A 27253-nucleotide genomic window follows, 5' to 3' on the forward strand; every position below is an offset into this window, starting at 1 on the left:
TTTCCTAGCCACGGTTCAATCACTTCTAAGGTTTGGGTTCAGGGAAAATGCAATGTAATTGCCTGTGGTGTTGCTCTCTGCATGAATAATACAACTGGAACATTTGTTATCTAAAGGCAAAGTCTAAAATACTCACTGTCAGGGTGTGAACATGATACTGCTTTCTTAAAAGGAGTCGCTCCTGGCCTGTATATGCTGTTATGGTTGCAGTCGACTTTCTGCTGGGTGTATTTAGAAACTGTGGTGGAGCTACTCGAACTCAAGCCAAGCGGGGTACTAGGCAGCAGGAGGTATTGTTTCAGAGCTACTCAAGATTCTCAGGGTGTTGCTTTGCCTCAGCTTTGACTCACACGCTCTGAATGGTGCACCCAGCTTTAGTTTTACACTTGGGTTCATAATGGTGAACTGTACAAACTTTATGGGGGTTCTTTTAACCTCTTGCCTTTCTTTAGTTCAAAACAATTCCTAATACCAGCGCCAAAATCTGTCTACCTTTCAAGCCCTTATAGTACTGCCCGCATCCACATGGACAGAGAATGAGGGATTGAGGGGGTGGCAGTGAGACGGGAAGAGAGCTGTTTATCTCTCATCGTTGCTCTTATGAGCGGAAGAAGAAGGAAGAGTTGAGACAGATGGGGAGAGGACTCAAAAGCAGCCAAATTGTAATTATTTACCCTAAAAGTCCTGTTTAGACTGGCTGGAATTTACTCTGTCTCTCAGAACTGGACGCACAGTGTTTGTGGGAGTGCGGGCCGTGGGACATGCATGTTCAGAGCTTTGTGTGTGTTTTCAGTCTGTCCTGCGTCATCACTCCTCTCCTCTGTTTATGCAGGCGCTATGTGGATATGGAGATGGATGGTAGGATACATCCAAGCCTCCCACTGTCACTTGATATCTATGGAAAATGGATCAGATGATTGGACAAGTCCACTTTCACAAAGCCTCCCAATTGGGGGAGCCAAGCCAAGTCCATTTACTCCCTCATTCATGCCTGTTGTGATGCGGACGGCTCTCTCCAAGAAGTGATGAAGCTATCGAAAATGATCCAAAGTTGAACTGGTTAGTCACACCACGTTGGCTAATCAGGAAATCTGCTTGGCTTTGATATCGTCTCCTACATCTAAGCCAATGTGATAATTATGCTTAGGGTAAAAAAAAAAAAAAAAAACAGTTGAGAGTATGTTTTGGACTTTTTTCACTCACAATGCTGGTGCGCTAAGAGAGACAGAGAAGAGCAAAGGAGAGGCAGAGAGGGACAGAGAGGAAGTAGACAGAGTTGAAGAGATAGAGAGGGGCCCATATTGAGTGACACAGACGATGGTCTGTGTTTTCTCGGTGGACCAGAGAAGATGCAGTGTAAATGAAGCGTGCTGCAGCATGGCGGCTTCTACTTTATCCTAGCACTGTATGTCAGTGAGTGTGTGTGTGTGTGTGTGTGTGTGTGTGAGGAGAAATGACAGAGGCCTCTTTGAGTAGTCAGTGGCCTGTTCTCCCTCTGTTTTCTGCCATCCCCTGTCCACGGTTCATCTCCAAACATAACAGGAGGATGTGCGCAACACAAATGCGAACATGCATGAATACTAATGTGTCCACCTGAGCGCTAAAAATGTCCCACTACGATACAGAATCCATACTAGGCCGCAGGATGTACGGTGCCTATCTAACAACACATCTGTTTTATTTTGTTTTATGTGAAATGAAATTAAAGCCCTTTGGTGTCTCTTCACAACAGGCTGAGTCTGAGGGCATTCAGTTCAACGTGTCTCTGTCCCGTAGGACAAGGGCCTCCCCTTGTGTTCGTTGGAAAAATTACAGACATAGTCATTAAACTAAGAATTTATGAGGTTTGATACTTATGTGAGAAATTCTTTAATCAGGATAATTTGAAATAAAACCGTGGCACTGTTCCAGATAGCTTTAATTTAAAGCTTGAGTGATGAATGCCGGTGAGATAAAGTACAGATTTATGAGCACAACAAAAACATTAAAGATAGAAGTACGGTATAAATTGATTTTAATAAAAGTGGGGGAAAATTCTCTTCAGATTAACTAATCACACTATTCTAGCCGAGGCGAAGACAAGTATCCTTGCATTAACATTTAGATTTAGATTTAGAATTTTTTTTTAAGGCTTTCGTCACTTCCTGCTTTACTTGACGTTACCTCAGTGTGGGCAGTTGAAAGTACGCAGTTAGAATTGGAAATGGAGTTCCTGTTTTTCCCCGACAAAACTGTCCATAAAGTTAGTCCGATTGTTTCCCTTATGTTTTTCTATGTCATCACAACAAAAGGTAAGACATGGGGCACCAGGAATATGTATTTATTTCCACTTTTATTAGTTTTTAAGTGCAATTCTACTACTACTACTTCCTGTAACTTTAAGCTAACTATACGCGAGCTACTGGATGTTACCGGTACCTGTTGCTACCTTAGGAAGTTTATAGATTGCTGACTGTATTGTTTTTTAATCACATACTGTAAAACTCTGTTGCCTCGCAGGGTGCACTCAAGTTAACATTTCCTGCAACGGCATTAAGACTGATAATGGATTCCTGTTCACGTATGACTGTCCTGAGGAAAGTGAGAGTCTTGTGTATGATAATAAGGTATTTTTATTTGTTTTATGGTCCTTTACAGTGTGTGTTTAAAGAAAGAAAGAAACAAAAAGAAGGAACAGATAAAAGTGAAAGTGAAAGTTTGACATTAGGCGAACAAATAACTGTTTCCTGTGTTTTTGCCGTGCCTTCAGTGAGTCATATTAAGCTGCTTTTTATTTTTCTGACAGACGACGATTGCCCATCGTAAAGATGGCACTAATTTTACGCCTGCAGTGATCAGCATCAACAGCAATTCAACCATGACAAGAGAATGCAGAGACCTGCAAGTAAAATGTTTCATTTCTGAAGTGAGTCTCCTTCTATTTTATTGTGTATTTATATCAACAGAATTAGTGAAATACATTTTGACTTGTTTTCTTGTAAACGGGAAATATGCTCTTTACATTCTCATAATACAGACTTTGGTTTTGCTTTTTAGGGGAAGCAGCTTGTACATGAGATCTGTTGGGATTTTACAATTACCGGTAAGGCAATGAGATGTTGTGAATAACTGATTCACTTTATATCCATGGATAATTTACTGAACAGGCCTACAAGGCACAGGCCAGGGGGCCCAAAATCTCAGCCCCTCAAAATGTAAAAAAAACACGCAAAATCATTATAAAGATGCATAACTGCAGCAACGAGACACAGACTCACAAAGGCCACAAAAAGGATAAAAACAACCACAAAGGGACAAAAAATGACTAAAAAGAAATTTAAGAATTTCCAAAGATACTCAAAATGACTATAAAGATGCAAAAAAAAAGACAAAAATGACAACTACAAAAACACACAAAACAGATGTAAACAATTAAACTTGAATTTACTGTAAAAAGACACAAACAACCACAGACACAGAAAATGACCACAAACAGATACAAAATAATTAATAAGAGAAACAAAAGGACTACAAAGACACTTAGACAACTACAAAGAGACTCAAAATGACTATAAAGACGAACAAAAAAAATCTAAAAAGACACAAAATGACTACAACATGACATGAGACTTAAATTGACTACAAACAGAAGTAAACAACTACAAAGGGACTCAAAATTACTTTAAAGAGGCATAAACAACCACATAGAGCCAAAAATGACCAGTAAGAGATACATATGACCACAAACAGACACCAAATGACCACTAAGAGATACAAAATAATTATAAAAGACACAAAGGACTACAAAGAGATGTACTCAACTACAGAGAGACACAAAATGACCACAAACAGACACAAACTAATACAAGGAGACTCAAAATAATATTAAAGAGACACAAAAAACTACAGAAAGACGAAAAGATTACAACAAAGTGACAAAAAAATACCACAGAGATGAAAAAAGAAGCTTAAAGTTTGTGTCCTGCTGCTTTGGTGTTGTGGTGGGGTCACCTGCATGTCTGTGCTTACGGGCCCGTGTTCTCATAATCCGTCCATGTTTATATTATGTACATGTATACTTATACACTGTGTTTCATCCCTCCTCTTTATCTTAAACAGAGATGCAGACAACTCCTGAACCCAGCTATTCACCAATGAATCCTAAACAGTGGGACCCCATCAGTGAGTGTCAGTTTATTCTGAGTGACACTGTAATTATTCTACTGTTTCCCAACATTTATGTCACGCTGCTATAAAATAACTCAAATAGATCCTTGACAATAATATGTTTGCAAATTGTGTGTTGTCTGGTGTATCAGTCAGTGTATCAGTTTGCCTGGCAGTGCTCATCGGGATCATCATCGTGACACTTTGTTGCTTATACATTTCTTGGAAAAGGTGAGCTTTGTTCTATTTGCAATAACAACTGACTGTAAATGGCATTTGAACTTTTACTTACAGTTTCTTGAGTGGATTCAGAAATGTATGTTGTTTGTTTCTTGTGTCAGGAAGCAGCAGGGCGGAGTTGGAGTTTCTGAGTTTTTCAGATACCTACGGACTTCCTGTTCCTGTAGAGAGGGGAATTTCCTGGCAGAAAGGAGAGAGGCACACGAAAATGGGTCAGTTTAACTTTTTACATATGTTTCAGTAGTCACTGGTACACAAAGAGAGCAACTTCTCTACTCAATTAGTTTAATCTTCCTCAATGCATATCCATTAAAAAAAATAAAATAAAAAAATTTAAAAAAAACCCACTTTTGCCTGCTTAAAGTTAAAAACTTGTTTCAAATGTTTTCTTGTTGAGCTGCTCTAAAGAAGAAGTGGGAAAGAAAATAATTATATTCACTGAAACTCAACATTGGCTAATTTAATTTAACTGGACATTTTCAGTGTTACTGAATATAACGCCGTCCCAGTGGTCCAACCTGATGATTCAGAGACTCAGCAGAACAATGTTATGAGGTGAGCTAACTTTTATAAAATACTTTGAGCACAGATCAGTGAAATTTAATACAATCTCTTTTTTCTTTGTCATTACAGACAAAGTGTGCTTGCCTCCAAAATGCATGGAAGTGGTGACTATAATATCGAGCAGAATAACACTCTTAGAAGAGAGCTTGTTGACAGGTTAGGCCTTGTTAACAATAAAATACCTTTATCCACTCTGACCTCTTGTTAGCCTTTTTAAAGAGCAATTGGAAGTCTAGACTGTAATCTGCTAAAAGCTACCTTTGTCTCCATAGTATTGATCCTAACGCTGATGGTCAGACTCCTCAATCCTTGAGTCTGGACCGCAATTTGAGCAACGGGTGCATCCAGCTGACTATAAAGTGAGAATGAGAACTGCTTACTCCTGCTTGTGTCTGTAGCCTTTTTTGTTTGTGTGCTTGTTTGAGGATTTAGGAGAAGTGTTCCTTTGACTGGGCAGGTAGTGAATGAGATTTTTCAGAGAAGAGTCTGTCATTCTTATCTCGTATTTGTTTTGCAGTGAAGACATACGCGCCCCTGATATTAACAGAGCCTTTAATCATCGAGCCATGAACGGGTGAGCTTATACACATATACACACACACACACACACACACACACACACACACACACACAACACACACACACACACAGTTTTTACAACTTTTGTATTTGTCTGCCTCAGGGGTGTCACGGATGATCCAGGAGGAGTGAATAAGAACACAGGAAAAGACACTATTGGGTAAGTTTGTAGTCTTGTAGATCTTACTAGCAGTTCAGTACAAATATTTGTTATAAATTGTATCAGATGTAATCATTTTTTGAGGAATCTCTTTTTCATTTTACAGCAACCCACAGGCTATATTAGCTTTCATTTAGGATGCAAAAGCAAAATGATGAAAAAACAATAATAAAAAAATCCACATGATAAAGTATGATGAAAGCAGGGAAGAAGAGAGCACCAATTTGTAAAAACAAATACATTGTTATTTAACAGCAAACCAACATGCCTAAACCCAAATTCCACAAGGAAAAAAAAGTAAGAACATTTTATATAATATAGCTAATAGGGGGTGACCTCTAGCTTACCTGGTAAAGTGTGTGTCCCATATTGTCCTTACAGTGGCCGGGGGGGGGTTCACCAAAGCTTTGGGGTGGTTTGCGAGCTCCTTTTGATCTTAAGGGGTGCAAAAAAAAAATCAAGAAAATCAAAGTCATGAAAACAAGCTATATTCACAGAGCCTTCCCTCTGATAAACAGCCTCACTCTGGATTAGAAAAATCCACAGCTAAAAAACAACCAACGAGCTTGAAAAAATTTCACTGAATACAATCTGAAATATTCATGAAATAATTCACTTGGTCGTCAGTTAACTCAATGATAGTGAGGGGGCCTCAAAAGTTTGGGAAACGCTAACCTAAATGTTTAAATTAGTTCAACAAGCCTAAATGTTTAAAACAAGTTCATCCTGGAATGTCAATCGCACTGATCAAAGGCAAACTATAAACTGATCTCAAATTAAATAGAATTAATTTTGTCCGATATGTGCAAAATGCAAAGAGGGGGTAAAAAATAAAAAATGTGACTTTAAGTACTCACTCTGATGTTTTTCTGTGCCCATCTGTCAACGATCATGGCTGTGAATTCTTCCTCAGAATGAGGGACATGTCCGGAGGACTCCTGGTGACAGTGGGCCATGGACTCATGTGACAGTGGCCATGGAGGTCATGGAGATCATGGAGGTCATGGAGATCATGGAGGTCATGGAGATCATGGAGATCGTGGAGATCATGTGGATGAAGGGCAGCCGCTGCTTCTGGATCAGGGGTGAGACTGCCTCTTGCTCTCAGTCACTCTGCATTCATACTAAGCCCAAAGAGAAATCTCTGTCAGTTTCCACTTTCTACTCTCCTTCATACCTTATTTCATTTTGCCTGTTGCTGCTGTTTGGACAGCTGTCAGGAGTAACTTTATGAACTGCACCCCCCTCCCTCACCTCTATCCCAAATGTGACGGGCCAATCTGAAGTTCAGAACTTGTCTGACGTCTGCTCAGAGTGAGCATTAACTGAGCTTTGCTGTTTCTGTGCAGAGGCTCATGTCTCCTCTCCTTGTTGTTTCTGTCTCCAGAGCTGCCATCCAAGGTTTTGACAAGACAGATGTAGCCGTAGTTTCGGTGGACGAACTCAGCTTTGACCGCGGCCAGATCAGGTGCTCCACTGCACCAGTAAGTGGAAAGCTTTCTGTGCTATACATGATTTTTTGTATGTGGTAAAATGCTGTTTTCATTGATTTGGCTTTTTTTTTTTCTGCAGGACTCTGACGTGAAGTCAACACCCAACATGACAACTATAATTTACAGAAATAGTAAATAATAATAATAATAATAATAATAATAATAATAATAATATCAACCTATATTATATGTACACCATCTCAAGCTGTGTGGTGCATTTTCTGGCAGTTCCTTTGAGGTCAAGTGCAAAAGTTTTGTTTAAATAATCATTTTCATCCCATGATGCACTGCTCTCTTAAGGGCATGCTGTCTTTTCTCACAATATGAGAAGAGCCATTTTCTCCAAGACCTATGTAGCAAAATTTACATGATTACATCGTCTTTAAATCGTTCTGATGAGATGATTTTTATCACAGAAAAATGAAACAGCATTTTCCCAGTGGAAACTGGTGTCTATACGTCGCTGTCTGCTTCTTGATATAGGAGCCGTAATCAGAAAGCTCATATAACATATTAATATGCATTGTCATTACACATAACAAAAAACATGGGAGGTTGAATTTGAAGTGCATGACTTGACCAAAGGATAGGGTGGTCCGAAAACCTGTCAGAAAAAGTACCACATGCACAGCTGTAAGACCAACTGATGATGTACTAACAATAATGTACAGTATATATTCTATATTATATTATACCTCTGTATGATGAGATCATGCATAGTGGAACACATACATGCAGTGTGTGTCCAATCTTTTCTTTTTGAGTTTACCACAGTAATTTTTCATTTATCCAATCAAATAGTAATGGTGTTTTCATTTTACTCTGCATTTATAAATTCATATTGTGATTCTTTGTTTTTCTTTTGTTGCTAATGTACTCAGCTTTTGCTTTTTAATTGATCGATTTATATATAGATAGTATGTAGATGCATGAGCATCAATCATTTAATTTCTTGCATTCTGGCAAATTGTTTTTTTAATAGATTTGTGCCTCTTTTGCTTCATTTTATAGTGTAAATGCCTTAATATTTGTCAAATTAAAAAGTCCTTTGCCACTTTCATGTTTTTATTGGTTATAAAAAATAAATATTGAGGGAGAACCCAGAATCTACACCTATGATAAAAACAATAAGCAAAAAAAATCTTGCCATGAGCTTTGAAATAAATGTTGTACTCCATTCTGGATTTAACCTCTTGGTCATTTTTGTGGTTGGTTTCATTACTATCGCTGTATGAACTTTTTGCCACAAGGGGGCAGTAAACAGTCATGACTTCAACATCACTGAGGTACATAAGCAGCATAATTAGGCCTTTTATTAATTTTGTTGAGTGGTGGAAATGCAATTATTCATTCCAGATTGCAAAAGCTTTAAAATTCCTAATTGTACTTACATCTACAAAATATAGGCCAATATCATTTTTAACATAATGTATTTTTATGATCAACAACTGTGGGTGGGGCTAAAAATGCTTTTGTTCCAATAAATGAGGCATCCTCTTTTTCATACTGCTGATTGACTACTGTGATTCTTTTATGCTAATGCTAATCAGTGTCAATGTTTTGGGCTGTATTTTTTTTTTTTTAGTATAGCACTCTGATTTATTAATAAGCCAACAGAGAAACAGCAAGCACATCACTTGGTAATTTAAATGTTACGTACAAGTGTTACAGTACTTAAAAGATTTGTTGCCCCTGTGGCTTGATGCATGGTAGTAATTACAGTTCCACACAAACACACAGGGGTTCAGGCTGAATTTAATACATCTCCCTTCTCTATCTCCTGGGATCTGCTGAGAGTTGCTGTTAGTCAATGTCTGATTCTATTCTGAGCCTCCCTAAATGTGCAATGACCTTGAAAAAGCCCCTTTTTTTACCTCACAGATGGACTGAGTACCAAGAGGAGAGTGTGTTGGGGAATAGAGGCTCTGTTGCTCATGTTTGGTATGTCAGTGTGTGAAAGTGTTACCGTATACTACCAGTGAAAAGAGGGTGATTGAATGGTCAAGGCCTCAGAGCGTCGCCTCTCTGGGAGTTCCACCGAGGGACAAGGCAGGGGCTGGGCAGAAGGGTGGATGGGTAGGGGGTGATGGATGCCGTCATGCATGTGCAGCGTTCAGTATGACATGTGGGGAGAAAAAAAAAGTACATGGGAGAAGCTGTAATTATGGATGAACCCTCTATGCTCGGATGCACATAATAATTAGATATCGGCTAATTAGTTACCAATCATACTCCACTGTTAACGGTATTATGAGCAGTCAAGGAAGCAAAACTCAGCAGGAGATGAACACTGATCGCACCGCATTGGGGATAAGCAGGCTTAAGGGAAGCTACATGGCCTGCAATAACCGAGACACTTAGTCGCGTTATCCCTAACTGATCTCTGGTTGATCACAATGTTTCCGAGTCTACTGCAGGTCGCCTACAGTTGCTGCAGCTTCACAGACTGCTGCAAGCAAACAGTGCTGCATCCAGAAGTCAGTAAGCTGTACTCACACGGCAGTTATTAAAAGATTACATCAGGGATCATACCACACTGTATGATTAATTAACCTTGACTGATGCTTTGTAAAGATGACTCCAGCTGAGCAAGTATGCCCACAGGTCTGCATGTACATACAGATACATATGAGATGGTTGATCACTGTAGCAGCTCTCAGTAATACTGACTCAGGGTTACTGTAGTGAAACAAAGCCGAGCTCTCTCCAGATTAGTATGGGACCAGTCCTCTCGTCCGGCATAAAGCTCTTACTAGTCCCTGTCCAAACACAAATTGTTGAGTCTCTGGGTTCCGACTCCTAAACTGACAGCTTGCTTTTTCTTCTGCATCTCTTTGATCGCTTTGTGTAGTATATGCTCTGGACACAGACCAGCATTTGACATAATCATCATCCAAACCACCGGGTCAAATCTGCATATGCATACAGTGAGTGGTTCAAAGGGGAGCTGAGTCAGGAAGGGGCTCGAGCTGCCAGGCTTCAGTCCTCTGCTTCCCATGGTACAAACATGAGCAGCACAATGCTGTCGTAACCTGCAGGACAGACCATGAATAAAACATAACTGCTGTATTAGGGCTTTAAAGACGTCTTTTCATTTCCTGTTTGAATCATGAAGCAGGTATATTGAAGTTTTTTTATGCATATGGCACAGTGAAAGATTAATTTGTTCACAATTGCTGCGTGCTGTTATGCTTTTATCACACTGGCACATTAGTAAAAGTACAAATAATTATGCAACACATAAGCGTACAACCACACACTGAGCCCATTTAAAGAGTACCTTTTTCAACCAGTGCCCCTATTTCACCATGTTTTTATGTCTAAATGACTGACGACGACAACATTTTTTGACTTTACAATGACTAAAAGTGCTTGTTTTTTGCCACTCTTAGGCTCAGATTATTATGCCAAGTGTCTGACAAAATTATGGAGAGGATCTCTACTGAGATAGACCTCTTGATGAAGAGTAATATCTTTTACGTTCAACCAGAAATAGCTCTGAAGTTGCCAAACCCTCTAGACGCAATTTAAATAAACAATAATTTATTATTGTAAAACATGCCTCATTCAAAGTCAACAGAGACAGAATAAAACTCACAAGGAGTTTGGTGGATTTTGAGACAGCTATTTTAGGTTGTTGCTTGTTAAACAAAAAGGACATAACGGAACAAAGTGCTCTTTCTCTGTTGGGATCCTTTCCATGAGCGTGACAGACAGTTATAATAATAATAATAATAATAATAATAATAATAATAATAATAATAATAATAATAATAATAATCGTCTGACCCTGTCAGTGGCAAACACAAGCACTTTTCATGGACATAATCTGATAGTTCACAAGTGTCCTGGATTGTTACATTGCAGCCTGTGTCTCAGCTGTCGGCTGCAGTTGTCTCACTCAATCCTGGGCCAGTTTCAAAAATGGTCGTTCCCATCCCATTAGTCACTTATATACAAAAACATGGGAAAATAAGGTCCAGGTGGAACAATACCAAACGTATCCTTAAAGTTGTTTCCCAGAGAAACCCCAAAGCATGAAAAGTATATATTTTCAATAGTTTTTTATTAATATGTGCTGATACAAGGTCGCTCTGACCTGCGATGACGCAAACACACACTGGCCCAGACAGCTGTCAAAGCAATGACTGTGAGAAAACAAACCAAAAAGAACATTATTCCTCAAAGAAAACTGAAACAGAATCAGGGGGTTATATTAATCCCGGTTTACAAATGTCTCAGTGGTACATGATAAATCATTTATTTCATAGAAAATCACAGAAAGCTCTGGAAATGATGCGATGTGTAGAACCCCACATGGCACAACGTCAGTACTCATTTCTTCTACAGATGCCTACAGCCTGTTATGTAAAACCTCTAGCACCCGATAATTTATCCCACTAAATGAAGCATTTCAGGGACGTCAATACTGACCAGGTTCTACTGTGCTGAGCTAAATCACACAGCGTTTAGCTGATATCCCACTCACACCTGCTATAGCCAGCTATTCTACCTCTGATAACGGACACAGGTCGTCTCGGGCAGCATGTCCTGGCCCGTCCAGGCACATGCAGGCAGCTCCTCCCCACTCTCAGAGACAGTGCACCAAGTGGAGGAAAAGGAAGAAATACAAAATTATAATAATAATAATAATAATCATGCCAACAGATTCAGCCTGCTCCTGCTATTTGTGTATTTCTCCACTTCAGTGTATAAAACTACCTAATCTGACTGAATATTGTATATATGTCTCAAAAGATATGTTTGTTTTGGACCGTGGGGTCTCAATGCAGAACGAGCCTCACAGGTTTAACATTTGGAGAAGCCCATCCCGCACAGAGGCCCCTCTGATGTTGGTCCCACCCTGTGCGTCAAAGACAGCCTGAATTGCTGGCACAGCTCTACAGACACAGATTCAGCACGAAAGAGAAACAGCACAATCCTCATCACTGGGTTTATGCCATGCCCCTATATATTCTTAAAACTACTCTATAAGTACTGTATTCAGGAGTCATGTGGACACGTAACAACAGACCAATAACAAAATAGTACTACTTTGTTTACATTTGAGTTTTAAAAATCTGTATAGGAAAATTCTGTCGCATTTGTTAGCACTCTAAAAATCTCCTTTAAATCGGCTGATGCGGCAGTGGATTCACTCTTTTCTTTTTAAGGAAGCATCGGTCAGAACAAACAACCACGTCATCTTTCTAGATATTTTTTTTTTTTTTTTTATTCATTCAATGAATAAACTTGAGATCTGACATGCCAGCTTGATCGATTCAAACCGTAAACTGATAACCTCTGGACTTCATACCCCCAACAGAAAGCCCTCTGAAACAAAGCAGCACATCCATCTCCTTATCTCCAGATCCAGCCCTGCACAGCCTCACTGCTGCAAACCCCCCTCTCCAGCCGCCCTCTCTCTCCATTACCGCCTATGGCTATGAATTTGTGACATCTGTGACATCTCGGCTGATGCTGTCCCCACTCCGTCCCCTCTTGGGCCCGTCTTTGCAGACATAATGACCCCCTGCTCAATCGCTGCTGTTGAACTCACAGTCCCCCCTTTACTCCCAAGCGACCGCACCCCTGGTTTGATATGGGCCACACAAATCCATTGGTTAAAATAAAAAAAAGGTCTGTGTGTGTGAAAGGGTCAACTGCGAGTAAACGGACTGTAGGCCTGCTGGGACCTCCGCTGTCTAATGATAGACTGAACAATGCCACAGCTCACTCTCCACTGACACTAAGCTGCAGGGGTGAGACAGCACTGTGTCAAAGGTTGGGCGTCCCACCTTTTTAAACAACTTCCCACCCAACCACTGGAGCACATGCATGTCAGGCTCGCCACCAGCGTGGTGCAGGAGTTTTGTTAAACATTCGCCGACAGAGACTGAAAAAAAGGGAGCGAGGGCGAGTTTGCTGCAGTAAATTAGTACCCACTGTGTTATTATTGTAATCACAGGTTTGGAGGGATTTGAATGGCGGAGAAACTCCCGTTGCGTGAGCCTCCGTCCAACAGCATGGGCTGTGGACCTTCTACTGTATAATCACTATCATTTACCACAGTACAGCACTCCTCTGTTTATTGAGATATTAATCTGGGATAAACAAAGCTTTTGACAAAACAAATTAACACTCACGAAGAAGCGCTGCACTAATGGAGTCCATTGAGATTGATATTAAAAATGTGGATGAGATGTGGGGGAAGGAAAAGAAAAGGAGGTGGGAGGTGCTGGAAAAAACGAAAAGATAAGCAGGCCCAAGGTGACGCACATTCCTCCTCTCATGGGGAGTGCCTGTCTAAACAGCGAATCTCCCCAGGGCGGATCCCAGCTGAGCAGTAGAAATCAGCATCAGCACATTATGTCAAATACAATGAGGGAGGGATGGAGTTAATGATGATGGTGATGAGAATGATGGGGATAAAGATGATGATGGCCGTCTTGTGTTTCCCATTAACACTTCCGCCCTGGAGTGAATTGTTATATCTTCTTGTTAAAATACATTCAGTTGTCCTCAGCTGACCAGAAAGTGCTGCCACTGAGCTGTGACATACATGCTCCACATTGTCCAGCTCTGCAGCCGAGCTGAACAGCAGTGTGCAAAAGTCTTGGGCCATCTTAAATTTAGTTATTTTAGCAAGGTTATAATGATCAGACATATCTATTTCTCAGTATTCTCTTTACTAAAACACAACCAGAAAATACAGGAAATATGTATGCAGTATTAAAAATGCAAATATTTTAGAATTAACAGTTACAACACATTTAAGTTGCAAGCGTTTAGTGTGACCTGCCTTTTCACTTAGCATGTTGTAAATTACCTTGGGTAGACAATATGAGTTTTACAATACGAATCTCCTGGTGCATTTACACCAGGTTGCATTCAAGACATATCCAAAGCTCAGTATTGATTGTTTGAGCTAGCTTCTGTTATGGTTGCACTATTCATTGTTTCACACTTAATATCAACTTTAGTCTGAAGAAGCCACTTAGGGCTGTTAGCAGTAAGGCATTAATCACAATGAGATTAAGGTTAGTAATTAATAGGGGTGTAAATCACTGGTTTCATCACGATATGATATTACATTGGTAGTTTGGACAACAATAAGATATTTGACAATATCGCAAAGTCTACCATGATACGATTTCGATGCGATTCGATTTGGGGGCCTGTGAACAATATGAACCCTTATTATATACTCATTTAACACAGTCGGTTACAGGAGAAGCTGCCCCCATTTTCTCCGCTTTTGGCCAGAAAAGATAACAACAACATATACATAATAGGAAATAATTAAAACTGGTTCAATCTGTTTGAAAATGCTTTCTGAAAAAATGTTTTCATTTTAAGTCAAACCATGATCTTTTTCCTAAAACTTCAAGGCTGTCTGACTTGGAGACAATCTTCTTCCAACATCCTCAAAACGTGGATTAATAACAAGATCTTTGCACCATAGTATAAAACTCAATAATAAAACAACTATCTTTTGTAGGTCACATATACACAACATACACAACATGCTAATGTTATTAGCATAAGCCTGTGGCACTCTGCATTGCATAAATTAGTTTAGCAGCTAGCGGACCTTTCCTTTACTCATAACTCAACGAGTTTACTATTATTTCTGCTTTGTCTTACTCACCGCTGATTTAAGTCGCTGCATCTCCCGATCGGACAGCATGGGTGAGTTTCAGTCTACATGCACGTTTTTTCAGTCAACATTGTTGAAACAGAGCAGCTAAGGTGTTAGCAAAAAGTCAGGCAGGTGGCCGGCAGGTACCTTATGTTTCCTCAGTTCGGCTTTTGTTTTCATATGATATGCGCCATCTCTTGACTCATACTTTCTCCGAAAACAAAACATCTCCACACTGACGATTTATCCCCGAGTAAAGGACGTTATGCATGTGTCATGCTCATCATCTCTCTCTGGGCTGCTCGCCATCATCTGCCGGACGCTGTGTGCAGGGTGACACAGAATTTCAAAATAAGGGCGCGTCTAAAAGAGGATGATGTGGATCGATGTTTACACTTTGCATCAATGTGACGTGATCATTGCTCATTTAATACATATATATCAATGGATCGTTACACCCCTAGTGATTAACGCGTTTTTAAGAGGCTCTACTGGCAAGTGATGATACTGGTATTATGGGAAACTAGAAGACTTTGGGAATCCAGCAGTACCATGTCATTCTAGCTTCTCAGAGAGGAGGTGGAAAAACACTCCAGAGTTAAGCTACATTTCCAAAAATGTCTACTTTACGCTAGTCCCATGCAGTTTTTTGCTTCATTTGATTCTTATTCAATACAGTCTGATAAGAATTGTTTGACCTTTTCAATATAAACTTCAAAACTGTTTTGTAATGCAAAATAATGGAAATAAAGTGTGATTAATTGCTTTATCATAATTTAAAAAATGAATTACTTAACAGTCCTAGTTTTAATGCATTGGACATTATCTCTGTATTCTTTGTTTGTATTATAATAAAGAGACTGAGAAACATATATATATCCTCATGACAACTTTGCTAAAACAATCAGTCTATGGTGGCCTCCGATTTTTGCACGGCACTGTACATGTACATACTGTCTTTTCAATTGTAAACACAGACAGCTCAGAAGTTCAGCTGCAAATCCTACTCATGTACCATCAAAGCAGTATTGCACATGTTCCCCCCCTATGGCTCAAGTGATGATACCAGGGCTTGTTCTTTTCTGAGCCTCATCGCGCTCGGCGGCCCATACAATGCTACTTTTCACAAGTGATTTGAATAACAAGAATAAATGGTGGCAAATCCTTGTAATCCCTCTCCCTTATCTGTCTTTAACCCCTCTCTCTCTTTCAGCCCCAGGAGCCACAGCTAAAAGCTGTCCTTTGGGTTCTCTTAGATGTGGGACAGTCAGGCCCTCGGCAAATGTCACACTGCAGTGGATGCATCTATTTTCTGCTCACGTTCTGTCCACACATCACACTCTTTCACTCAGCGCAGGTTTTACGAGGCAGACAGTGAAAAAGAAAAAAAAAAAACAATGGCATGAATAAATCAATGCGAATAAATATTCCACAAAAACACATAAAAAACTGATAAATAAACCATAACAAATACCTATAAATACAGCGTAGAAGAAGGCAAACTTCCAGTTTTTTTTTAAAGGTCAGACAGATTTCAGCTGGAAAGGAGCCTCACGAGCAGCTCTCTTTTGACAGCTAATTTCTCAAATGTATCGCTTGCATAAGGTGGCATATTGGAAACATGTTCCTCCCGATCAGTCAACCCTGCTTGTCATTTTCATGGTATATGGTTATCTCACATCTCTCGAGGCGGTCTGATTTCTCCTGTCCTCCTTGTACCTGAACGCCATCGCAAGAGTAACTTCCATTTGAGGCGGAGAAGTAATGGCAGCTCTCTGAGATGTGTACCCCCCCCCCCCCCCCCCACGTCTGATGTGCATTCAAGTCATGTCACAAAAAAAATAGCCTTTCAGATGTGTGTGCACATACAAAAAGTCTGGTACACTCACACACACTGGACACACACAACCAGCCGTTCATACTTACACACATGCACACAGGAAATGAAAAAGTTGTCACATTAGGCTCTGGAGTAATGCTGAAACTATCTTTAAGAAACAGCAAAATGCAATATTCTCTGATAGGAAAACAAATGTCATTATCATACATGCTAAAACCCATGTTGTTAAAAGTATGTCATCTGGTTATATCTTCCAAATAATACAAGAACAAACCAAATCACTGTATGGATGCTGTCGTTCACCCACAATGCTTTGTCGTGCCTGTGAGGCACAGTATGACATCTGACGACATCTATCTGGCTCGCCTCGCACCTCCCGCCCCCCCCACTGACTTCGGCAATTCCACCGCCGGGAATGTCAAAGGTCACACATTAACAACATGTAACGGATTATTTTACATAAAATTGTGCCAGGATTTTTTTTGTTCTGTTTTTCATTTGTATAAATAAAATCTACTACACATTGTAATCTTTCTCTCTCTCGGCCTTCCTCTCACTAAGGATTTTTCACTGAGAGGCGCAGAAGAGCGAGAGAGAGCTAGAGATCAAGCAACGGGGGAGAGAGATAAGGGTTTATCATTCAGTTCACAAACTCAAAAACATTTTATTTTTTTCTTTCGTTGGTTCGTTGCAGTACAAGAAGTCATTTTTCATAGTATTTGTTACTTTTTGTTGCTTTTGATCATCTGGTGTCCCTATTTACATAGTAGGAATAAAGTAGATTCATGTGTGGTTCCTATGTACACGGTTATACCAACTGGTCGACCTGTGCGCTTGCGACGTTTACAGTCTTTGCTCGTCACAACCACACACAGGAAACAAGTCCACTTCAACTGGCTAGGCTCTAACAGCAAAGTACCGGGGGAGGGGGGCAACACCAGTCCGCTCTCGCAGCCCCCGGAGGACCCAAAGTCAACAAATTGAATACTCTCTTCAAAACAACAGCAAGGCAGTCATTTAACTTTTCAAATGCCTAAAGCAAACAACCAGAGAGAATAGTGGAGAGGATCGGCCAGTCTTGTGGATGCAGGTTTTCTCCTGCTCTGGAGGGATGGTGCAGCGCTTCCTCAGTATCCGTCTCTGCCTCTACTCCACTTCTGTACATAGTCGTCGATTCACAGCAAGAGAAAATGAAGGCAACTACTCTGAATCAGCTCCCACTGCCTGCTTGGAACAAAAGCTCTTGTTCCCCTTTACTTAGATGGAGTACTGTTTTCACTTTTGATGTTCAGTAATGAGCACTTCTGGATGAGTGAGCGTATATGTGTGTGTGTGTGTGTATGTGTGTGTGTGTTTGCCTTGTGAATGTTCTAGTTTCTGTCCTGGCTCAATAAAAGATATTTTTGGCAACAGTGAAGAGCTTTCTGCGAGACATTTTTTAGGTTATAATAGTGTACTATATTCCCTGTCTCCACAGCTAACTACTCCTATCAAATGATGACTCAAAAAACGACCTATGGATGGTACGAAAGGGAAATGAGATAAAATATAAAATGATATTCCCATATCCGGAGGCAGGTCTGAAGAGAAATTACATAAAAAACTTTAACAAAGTTTTAAAGTTTTTAAATATCCGAAGGTAAAGGGGGTGAATCGGTACATTCAGAGTGCTGGACTTGGCCTTAGGGTACCAAAGAAGCTGGGGAGGACTGGGGTTGGAGAGAGCCGACGCACGCTCTGTTGGAAAAACACCCATCACTCATCTCCAAAAGACAGGGGAGGGTTCAAGATAAAGGCTGATCCTGCAGAGTCAGCCACGACTCCCCCTGAAGGTCACTCTGTTTGCTCATCTGTTAGTTAAATAAAAGTCAAGAGAAAGAAAGGCAACCAAACAAGCAGAAAGTGGAGAGACGCGAGAACGAGGCGGGCTAGGAGGCAGCTCTGGCCGTCACATTAGTCCTCGATTTCCTCCTTCAGGCTCCAGTCACAGGCTGGTGACCAGCTGCATCTGTCCGTCTCCCTCATTGAGAGCAGGCTCCTGAGCCTGGTGTCCCTCCCCGCTCGGTCTCCGGGGTGGGGCCTGGTAGAAGGTCTGCATGGGGGCCCCACGAGAGCCGAGGGCAGGCCTCCCAGAGCTGTAGTACAGCTCCTCAGGGGGCTGGGCTGAACGGGGGACCACCTCCAGGGGCTCAGGACTGCTGTCGGGGTAGGGTGAGTCTCGCAGGTTGGTGATGCTGGTGTACAGGGAGTCATGGGCAGGGGAGTCTGGCGCTCTGCTGCCTGCCTGCCCACCAGCACTCTGGCCACTGTGGCCACTGTGGCCCAGGCTCTCAGTGAGGTCGGCCGTGTAGCTCTCCGACTCCTCAGGGTCGCTTTGGTAGAGGACCGACTGGGCTCGCTGCAACAGCAGGGGCTCCTCCAGAGCTTTATAAAGCAGCTCCACATCCTGCGGAGTGCGCTGCCGCCCCTCTCTCAGAAAGTCCTCGTCTTCGTCCATACTCATAGATGGCTCCGGCCCGGCCCCCGTTGTCCCCCGACCAACCCCACCGTGAGGACGTCCCCTGGCCAGGCTGCCACACACCCTGTCCCCTATGTCACCGCCCCCGCTCCCTCCTCCAACACCACCTCTCAGGTTGTTGTGCACAAGCTCAGAGATGATCATTTTCTCAAAGGCAGCGGCATCAGAGAGGTTTCGTCGGATGCCTCCGCCTCCCAGTGCATCTGAGCTGCGGGGATTGAGGAGGGGCGGGGGACTGTCTCCGCTACCACTACCAAGGAAGTCACAGCTGCCCCCGCCTACGCCCCCTGGGCCACTGCGCAGGGAGTAACTGTTGTTGAAGTTACCATTCAAGGGCAGGGTTTCCATCCCACAGGGGTCGCGGGCCTTAGATAACGTACTCTCTGGACCCAAACACAAATAGAAGAGAGACGAGAGACAAAGGGTTTTGGCATTATTATCTTACAGTCAGACTCAAGTGTCAGTAAGAGAAGACGAAGAAATATCAGATGGTAAAGTGATGTGTCCTGAGGTGAATTACACTTACTTGGGTCACGGAAGGTTCCTGTGAATCACAGAGAAAGTCATGTGGAGTGAATAAAATAAAAGACACGAGTCAGAAAGTGTTCTTTAATAGTGCAACATTAACTTGATGTATGAGTTTTTAAGACATTTCAAAAGGGAACCATTAACGGAATAAAAAACATCCATGTCTATCCGCCCCTCTTCTTTTCTCTCTCGCACACTCACACTCTCACATCAAACCCTCCAACTCCTACCACACACACAAACACATGCACAGTCACATTATCTCTGATTTATGCAGACTTAGTCCTGTTTGTTTGACACCATATCCCTCCAACATTTACATCTAAGCCACAGAAAATACTCTGTATATTTATTTACTACTGTCAGTGATACCTGGATACATACATAATTCATACAAAACCCTGTACAGTAGCAGAAATGTTTATTTTATTCCTTCGACACACCAAAGGTGTTGTGCTTTTTCTCCCAAATTAACATCACACAGCAAAGCAAAAGCCGCCCAAAAAGCGAGAGGCGTACTCATTTTTTAAATTTAATGCGTAGTATGACTTTAATCAACGTTCCTTCGGTGGTGGTGTGGGTAATTAGACATTCTAATGAAGTGCTCTCCCTACTTCCTCTCCCACTCTCTTCTAAAAATGTCTCAGCTGCCAGGCCTGTGGCCATCAGGCTTGACGTATTGTGCGGAGAGGCTTTAAAATATTTAACAGAAACGCCGCCTTAAATTTCAGTCCTCAGACACTAGGCCTGATACTCTGCGGGTGCAGCCAGCAACCAGCCGCACGCAGTCATAGCTCTCTGGAATATCGGCGCTGTAGTGGAGCAATTACCAGAACATGTCTAATTCAGCAGTTATGTGCACCCAAAGAGGGGTGTGGGAATGCAGCAATGCGATAAAACAGCCATCAAGTTGTTTAAAGAGACTCTGAGATAAAAGCAAGCACGCACACACAGCAGCACTCACACCTGACTGACCTACACCCACATGGACTGTCTCTGACCACCGAGCTGTCTGATCCCTTTCTACGGCCATCATGATTTGAATCGACTACTTTTTCTGCCTGGGAACAGGAAAACTGTCCTGAAGATTTCTGGCAGTCACAGCTGTAGCTAAACTTCGAATCAATTTGTGGCTGTTCTCATGAAGATTCAAGATCTGACCAGATGGCTGGTTAGGCTGTAGGCACTGTTTGGCTCTGTTCTGCTCAGCCTAGTGAATCCGTCTGACAGCTACAAAGTCTGAAAAAACAACACACAAACAGGCTCAAACACACATGCACACATGTGCAAGCACTCAAATACAGTGGTGAGTTTGAGTATACCATGCCAATGTATGATCAGAGTAACGTACAGAAGGACATTAAAGAAGTAATTCACTGCAGGAAAGACTGTCTTTGCATAAAACTGGGCTTTCAATGCAGTAGAAAGATGGTAATACTTTTGAAATTGGTGCTAAACATGTTTATTTCTGCTGGAAAATTGACATTTTAACATGGGGATCTAAGGAGATTAACTGGCTTCTGGAGCCAGCTTCAAGTGGTCATTTGTGGAACTGCACTGGACGAATAAATGTTCCTGCTGTGGGGTGACGTAGTGCTTGTCCAAAAAGAATATTGCAGACTGCCATTACCAAACAATCTCAGAGAAAGAGTCATCTCCCTCTCTTTCTCAACCTCTCTTTTAATCTGCTTCTATACGCTTTGTGTCCACGGTATAGAGAGCATTGGTTTATGGTCCTTAATTGAAGATCTTTGCATTGATAGCAGTATTGTTATTATGACCCATAAAGTAGGTTACTGCGCCTATGAGGACAACAAGTAGACTTAAATTGTTGTTGCATATTTTATTTAAATCAGTTTAGGAAGAGAAAGTCCCCAATTCTCCTCTCTTACTCCTCTTCAAGTAAGGTCTGCATTCCTGATGTCTTTATTTTTTGTATAAAATATATTTTGACCCTAGGCTGACTGTGGAGGCTTCAGCAAAACAAATCAATCAGCCCCAGTTTTTATAATCCCGTGCCAGCTATTGAGCCTTTTGGCAAGTGCAGACCAGACTTTACCAGACTGTGTTGTACCCCAATGATATGACGCCACAACTTCTCCTCTTTTCAGCCTCCTTGACTAAAAAATGAGGCAGTATAATCAGTAGCTCCAGAAACAGCCCAAGAGCCAGCAAACGTCAGCCGGAGGACAAAAATGAGATCTCTGCACTGGTAAGATGTGGGGAAGTTAACCAAAGTTCATAAACACATACTATTCACATTGTTTTGATAGAAAGTGCATACTGCAATCTAGGTATGTCCTAATTGGAAATGAAGGATCTGTATCAGGCCCAAGAAATGCATTTTTTAATTGATCGGGATCGATTATTTTGAGCACTCACCCTACCCAATCCTTTGTTTACATCCGACACAAAGGTGTCATTAAAAGAGAGCACAATTTCCAGCAGGTAGTCAGGTTTTATTGTAATGCTGCTACTCCAATAAGTAGAAACTATTTTTTTTTCATGTTCAACTTAAGCTGCTACACCACTTTAAGTGGAATTTTTGTTCTTCATTCAGCTAATTTTACTATAATCCTGTAATAAGCGTAATTATGATGGATTTTTATTTGTTGTGACTAGGAGTGTTAAAGTTAAGCTATAACACTACATTGATGTAAAATTGTGATTATATTAATCATTTATAGTGCTCTGTACTTTTATTGCATTGCATTGCTGGATTTGCATTTTTGAAGACACATTTTAGTTTCTTTGTTATTTTATCGAAAAATAAATGCTGCACTAAGTGGATTTGTGAAAACAGCCATAAAAAAAATATTTTTTGTTTGTTCACTTTGTTATTTTCTAAAAATAAAATTAAGAAAAAAAACATTAAGGAACTGTTTGAATGCAGACAATATCCTGTACTGCACTGCAGAGTAAGTAAACTGTAAGGATATACACTGGTATCAGATCCACACTCTGTATCGGCAGATACTCAAAATCAAATGACTTGGATTGGGATCAGGGGCAAAAAAAAACTTAATTGGGACATCCCTACTGCAATCACACACAAACTAACTACACTGCACACACAGACCAGGGTGTTTGTGAGGAGCTAACCGGTAGAGTTGAAGACGCCAGGTGATGGTGGGGTGAAGCTCTCAGCCAGCAGAGTGTTGTAAGGAGAGGTACCAGTGCGAGTCTGTAACACCGGGTTCGTCAAAAGGTGGTTGCCCATGGTCGCTGCAAGACACAGACATTTAAAAAAAATAAACAGAATCATAAATGGGTCCTTATCTTTGTCTAAAAATGTATGCAAAGCAATCACACGCAGAAACACTGCACACAATAGGTGTAATGCTCTGAAATTCACGTTTCCAGACTCAGTAATAACATCTGGAGACATAAAAATATTTACTGTTTATTCAGATGGGGTTATTTTTGTTATGCCGGTGCTTTATGGAGTAATGCATTTCACAGTGTTCTCCTCAATGTTTATGACTGCTGATTGTAACCTTTGAGTAAAAATACAATTGCAGGGGAAAGGTACTGTTTGGAGCATTGCCATTATTTTTTTTCTCTTTTGGCTCCTGACAATGTAGTCAGATGGGGTAGAACAGTAATGCATGCCATTATGTAGTCTAGGGGTGCAGCCATTGAAACATAGTTAATTTCCCAGTGCAATGTGAATGCCACTACGAGACAAATATAATTCAAAGAAATGGCACACAGAATGTTGTATAATGCCCATGTATGGCTGCAGCCTGAGGCAACTCAAACAGAAATGCCATGAAATTAAAAATAGGACAGCATGACGGAGAGTAGTCCAAGGCAAAGTGCAACCTTCAGGTCTAACGCCTACCGTTCATCACACAGCAAGGAAGCGGGGGATTCTATAAAAAATAAAATAAAATATGCACTCACACACAGCTATTTATTTGTCATTTTTTTCCCTCCTCTTACACTTCTCCCCCTGTCCATCTTTCTGGCACGCCGCACAAACCCCTCAATTCTCTGGCTCGTTCTGCTGTGTCTTGACTCAACCACATTTTCTCAGTTCCTCATGCCAGAATTTTACAAACAACACCAAATTAGTTGGGATTAGCTGTCTGTGTGTACCTCATAGGAATATCCTGTAGGAAATTAAAGGAACTAGCTTTAAGTGGGGAGAGAAAGTAGGGCAGGGGGAATCATGGGAGGCTCCGTGTGTGTGTGTGTGTGTGTGTGTGTGTGTGTGTGTGTACTGCACATCTTCTGGACACACTACTATTGTCAGGAAGAGATTGTGGTTCCAAAAGAAGTGAAGTGGAGAAATCAAAGAAATCTGAGATGCAAGTGATAACAACGCAGTCTCTTCTCCAGATTTGGCCTCTTTAATTACTCCTCCATGATAGCGCCTCTCTCTCTCTCTCTCTCTCCCCCTCTCCAGCTCTCTCTCTACTCTCCTCTCCCTCCCTCCTGTGCTCCCCTTCGTCTTTCACTTTCTGCCAACTGACAAACTTTCCTCTGAAGCACAGAAAATAAAGGCTTCACAGCACAGTTGTTTGTGTTTGACAGCACAACATGGAATGATCCACATTGTGTGTCTCCAACAGGTCTGGTGATTGCTCTGTCGTGACGAAAAAAACCCTGGAAACCGACCCGCCCGACCACAAGAACACACACACACACACACACACACACACACACACACACACACACACACACACACACACACACACACACACACACACACACCTCTCTCTCATCCATCCCACTCACTCGTAGCACCCTCTTCCTCAGTCCCCTGCCTTGCGCCTGTCACTCTCCTCAATTAGAATAATTACCCCCTGTTCGCTCACACGCTAATCAGTTCATTAAAAACAAAATGGATGAAATTAGCATAAAGAGTGACGGCTGATTTAGTGACTGCCTCTGTTGTCATCATCAACACCCCCCACCCCACCATGCCCCCCCCAAACCCTGAACCTGCGCCAACCTTGATCGTCTCCGCGTTACTGATGGCTGCAGCAGTGACGCCACCAGTTGCAGAGGCCGAGACAATCAGTGACTCCACACAATTTTTTTTCTTCCACTTCTTAAATATTTGCTAGTGCGCTATTCAGCTGTGTGGAGTTCAGAGGGGACGGCATGCGTCACTGCACTCAAGCAAAGAAGATTCGGACGCAATCGATCCAATGCAGCTATAAAAAGGCTGAGAGGACAGAGGTCAAATGAGGGCTGGTAATCTCAGGATAAATCACAGCTATTACAGTATTTTTTATAATGATAGTATAACAACACATGCCCCTCTGTGATGCACTGACATATCAAGACTTTTGAGTAACTTATGTGGACGATAATAAAAAAAAAACATTTTTCCAAAGCAAAATCAAAATTATATTAGGAGGAAAAACAGAATATATGTCTGGGTTGTTAATGACACAATATACTGTGATATTGATTATTTGTCTTGTTCCTGCTTCAAATGACTTTTTATTTAATTGAAAAACTGAAATTCATAAAACAGAGTGAACAAATAAACCAAAGACAGATGACTTGTTTTTGATGATGAACTATTTCACTGCAAGTGGCTACAAACCATCTCTGGTGGTTATGGAGAGTCTACAAAGAATTGTATTCTGTGAAAGATGTGATATATGACTGTGAAGTGGCTACACTACCTCTTTCTTTAAATCAAATTAGTGTAATTGACTTTAAGTATTCAAAAATGAAAAAGTACATTTACACTGCCCTACAAAGACTGACCGCAGGAACTATGCTAACACTGAAACTGAGAAAAAGTGTTTTGACTGACGTAGTAATGCACTTAATAAATAGGTATTCATTAAGCATATGATGAGAATATGACTAAAAATATAATCAATGATTTGACCTGTCACCCCAAAAATGCACTAAAATTCCAGTCCAGTAGAATTAGCTGTACAGTTAATGCAAAGGCTTAGTGTAGTAACTACTGTTTTACTATCTTATCTTTTTCATTATCTAAACTGTTTTTTTTCTCACTAGATTCAGTTTGTATTTGTTTAACTAATAGATGTCTCTTTTATTTTTTAGCAACCCTTAAGTAATATTTTATTGTTATACTCACTTCATTACTTTAATCACTTGGCATTATCTTATATATATGGTCAGCGCCACATTATCAATTATTTTGTTGTTTGTGTCATCCTAATTCTCATGTACAACACGCTCCCTAGAAGAGAACAAAACTGAACCAGGAAATTTTTGCCACAAAATAGAACAGTAATCAAAAGGATTAATTGCAGTAACTCAATTTTCAAGATTCAAAGTTCAAGATTATTTCATTGTACCTTAGGAGATTTGTCTTGGACAAAAAGGCTGCCGCATAAAAATACACCCACAGTGCAGAAATACGCGTAAAGTGAATTGCATGGACAAGTGACCATTTAAATAGATTTAACACTGCCTCTCATTTCAAACCCTCCTTTTGTCTTCAGTTTTGACCAAAATTCTGTTATTGCAGTCAGCCTTTGTGAGGCAGCTTAAATCTGCTTAATTACACTAACAGGAGTTAATTGTGTAGTTTCAACGACACACATATTCACATAACAGGATGTCTGCATATATTTAATATATATACACTGCAAACTGAAACCCAACTACCAGCCTCCACCATATTATATTGAATTTAAGCTTTTACTGCCGCTAGCTGCTATTTGCCTTCTGGCCCATCGAGTCATCCTCAACACACCAGGTGTGGGAACACATGCTTCATCATCTTCCATACCGTCACATGTGCACATTTAACACTGAATAACAGCACTTTGCTCTGTCCACTCTACTTCTTTTTGGTCAGTTGTGTAAATCATATGAGTGTGCAGGACTCTATGTGTTTGTGTTCATTTGAGTGTGTATAACTCAACGACGAGGGAAGCAGAGCAGTGATAGAGAGGGAGGCCTCACCGCGGTTGAGTGTCGGGGTGCTATTGATATCTCCCGCCATGAAAGAAGATTCCGTCTGCTTTCGAACCGTGTCGTTCCACATCCTGCGGATCCGACTCTGGAAGAAGGAGCAGAGCTCAGTGAGTGGCAGCAAACAGACAACAAGTTAAATATAGCAACGCGACGGGTAGACTTTGTAACTCAGCGGGGCTGCTGTAATCAAAACTGTGGGGCTCGCTCTAATCCGCAAAGAACAATAGGCAAACATGGTAGACAAAGAGACCGAGGCGTCGGGTAAAGAGGCACACAGCTATGTCATGTTATCAGGAGGGGGGCTAATAAACTTGAGATGTGTAAGACATGATTGCAGTGGCTGATACAATTGTTGTTTGGAAGCGTCTTATTAAATTGTGGGAAAGCTTGTTTGTTGATTGTGAGGACTAACTGTCAATGTGTGCGTACAGTATGTGTGTGTAGTGCATACACCAGCATGCACAGTATTTCCAGATGCCTCTTATGGTGTCTGTGTCTATATATAGTGCACGGACTTCAAAGGATATCTTTATTTAATGAGTCATCTACTCTAGGAAGCACGGGGCTGCCAGTGATAGATGAAAACATAAAAGTAAAACCAAGGTGAGCACGCCGGCTGATT

The 27253-nt window shown here is 41.1% G+C and overlaps 2 protein-coding genes across 2 annotated transcripts in view; one reads left to right on the forward strand and one right to left on the reverse strand.

Moving 5' to 3' along the window:
- Window positions 1–2169: 2169 nt before the first annotated feature.
- On the forward strand, window positions 2170–6657 carry LOC121956238. Its single transcript, XM_042504369.1, has 13 exons — window positions 2170–2291; window positions 2500–2606; window positions 2786–2905; window positions 3037–3082; window positions 4099–4161; window positions 4299–4377; window positions 4488–4598; window positions 4870–4941; window positions 5020–5106; window positions 5223–5309; window positions 5468–5524; window positions 5633–5689; window positions 6603–6657. The coding sequence occupies exons 1-13, from the start codon at window positions 2204–2206 to the stop codon at window positions 6655–6657; spliced, it is 1029 nt and encodes a 342-aa protein (XP_042360303.1). The 5' UTR covers window positions 2170–2203.
- Window positions 6658–18616: 11959 nt separating this feature from the next.
- Window positions 18617–27253, reverse strand: part of adgrl1a (adhesion G protein-coupled receptor L1a) — a 60390-nt gene continuing 51753 nt past the window's right edge. Inside the window, exons 21-24 of the mRNA XM_042504789.1 lie at window positions 26620–26716; window positions 22813–22935; window positions 19709–19726; window positions 18617–19565 (exon numbers count right to left, since the gene is read on the reverse strand). Of these exons, the coding sequence (XP_042360723.1) occupies window positions 18649–19565; window positions 19709–19726; window positions 22813–22935; window positions 26620–26716 (1155 nt within the window). The 3' untranslated portion in view covers window positions 18617–18648. The remainder of the gene's footprint in view (window positions 19566–19708; window positions 19727–22812; window positions 22936–26619; window positions 26717–27253) is intronic.

The sequence above is a fragment of the Plectropomus leopardus genome, chromosome 17 (genome assembly GCF_008729295.1).
Source record: "Plectropomus leopardus isolate mb chromosome 17, YSFRI_Pleo_2.0, whole genome shotgun sequence".
In the NCBI taxonomy this organism is placed as follows: Eukaryota; Metazoa; Chordata; class Actinopteri; order Perciformes; family Serranidae; genus Plectropomus; species Plectropomus leopardus.

Coding starts and splice junctions, on each gene's coding strand:
- LOC121956238 (XM_042504369.1), top strand. CDS start 2,204: ATGGAGTTCCTGTTTTTCCCCGACAAAACTGTCCATAAAGTTAGTCCG. Junction 3,083..4,098: donor TTGGGATTTTACAATTACCG/GTAAGGCAATGA, acceptor TATCTTAAACAG/AGATGCAGACAACTCCTGAA. Junction 5,310..5,467: donor TGCATCCAGCTGACTATAAA/GTGAGAATGAGA, acceptor TTTGTTTTGCAG/TGAAGACATACGCGCCCCTG.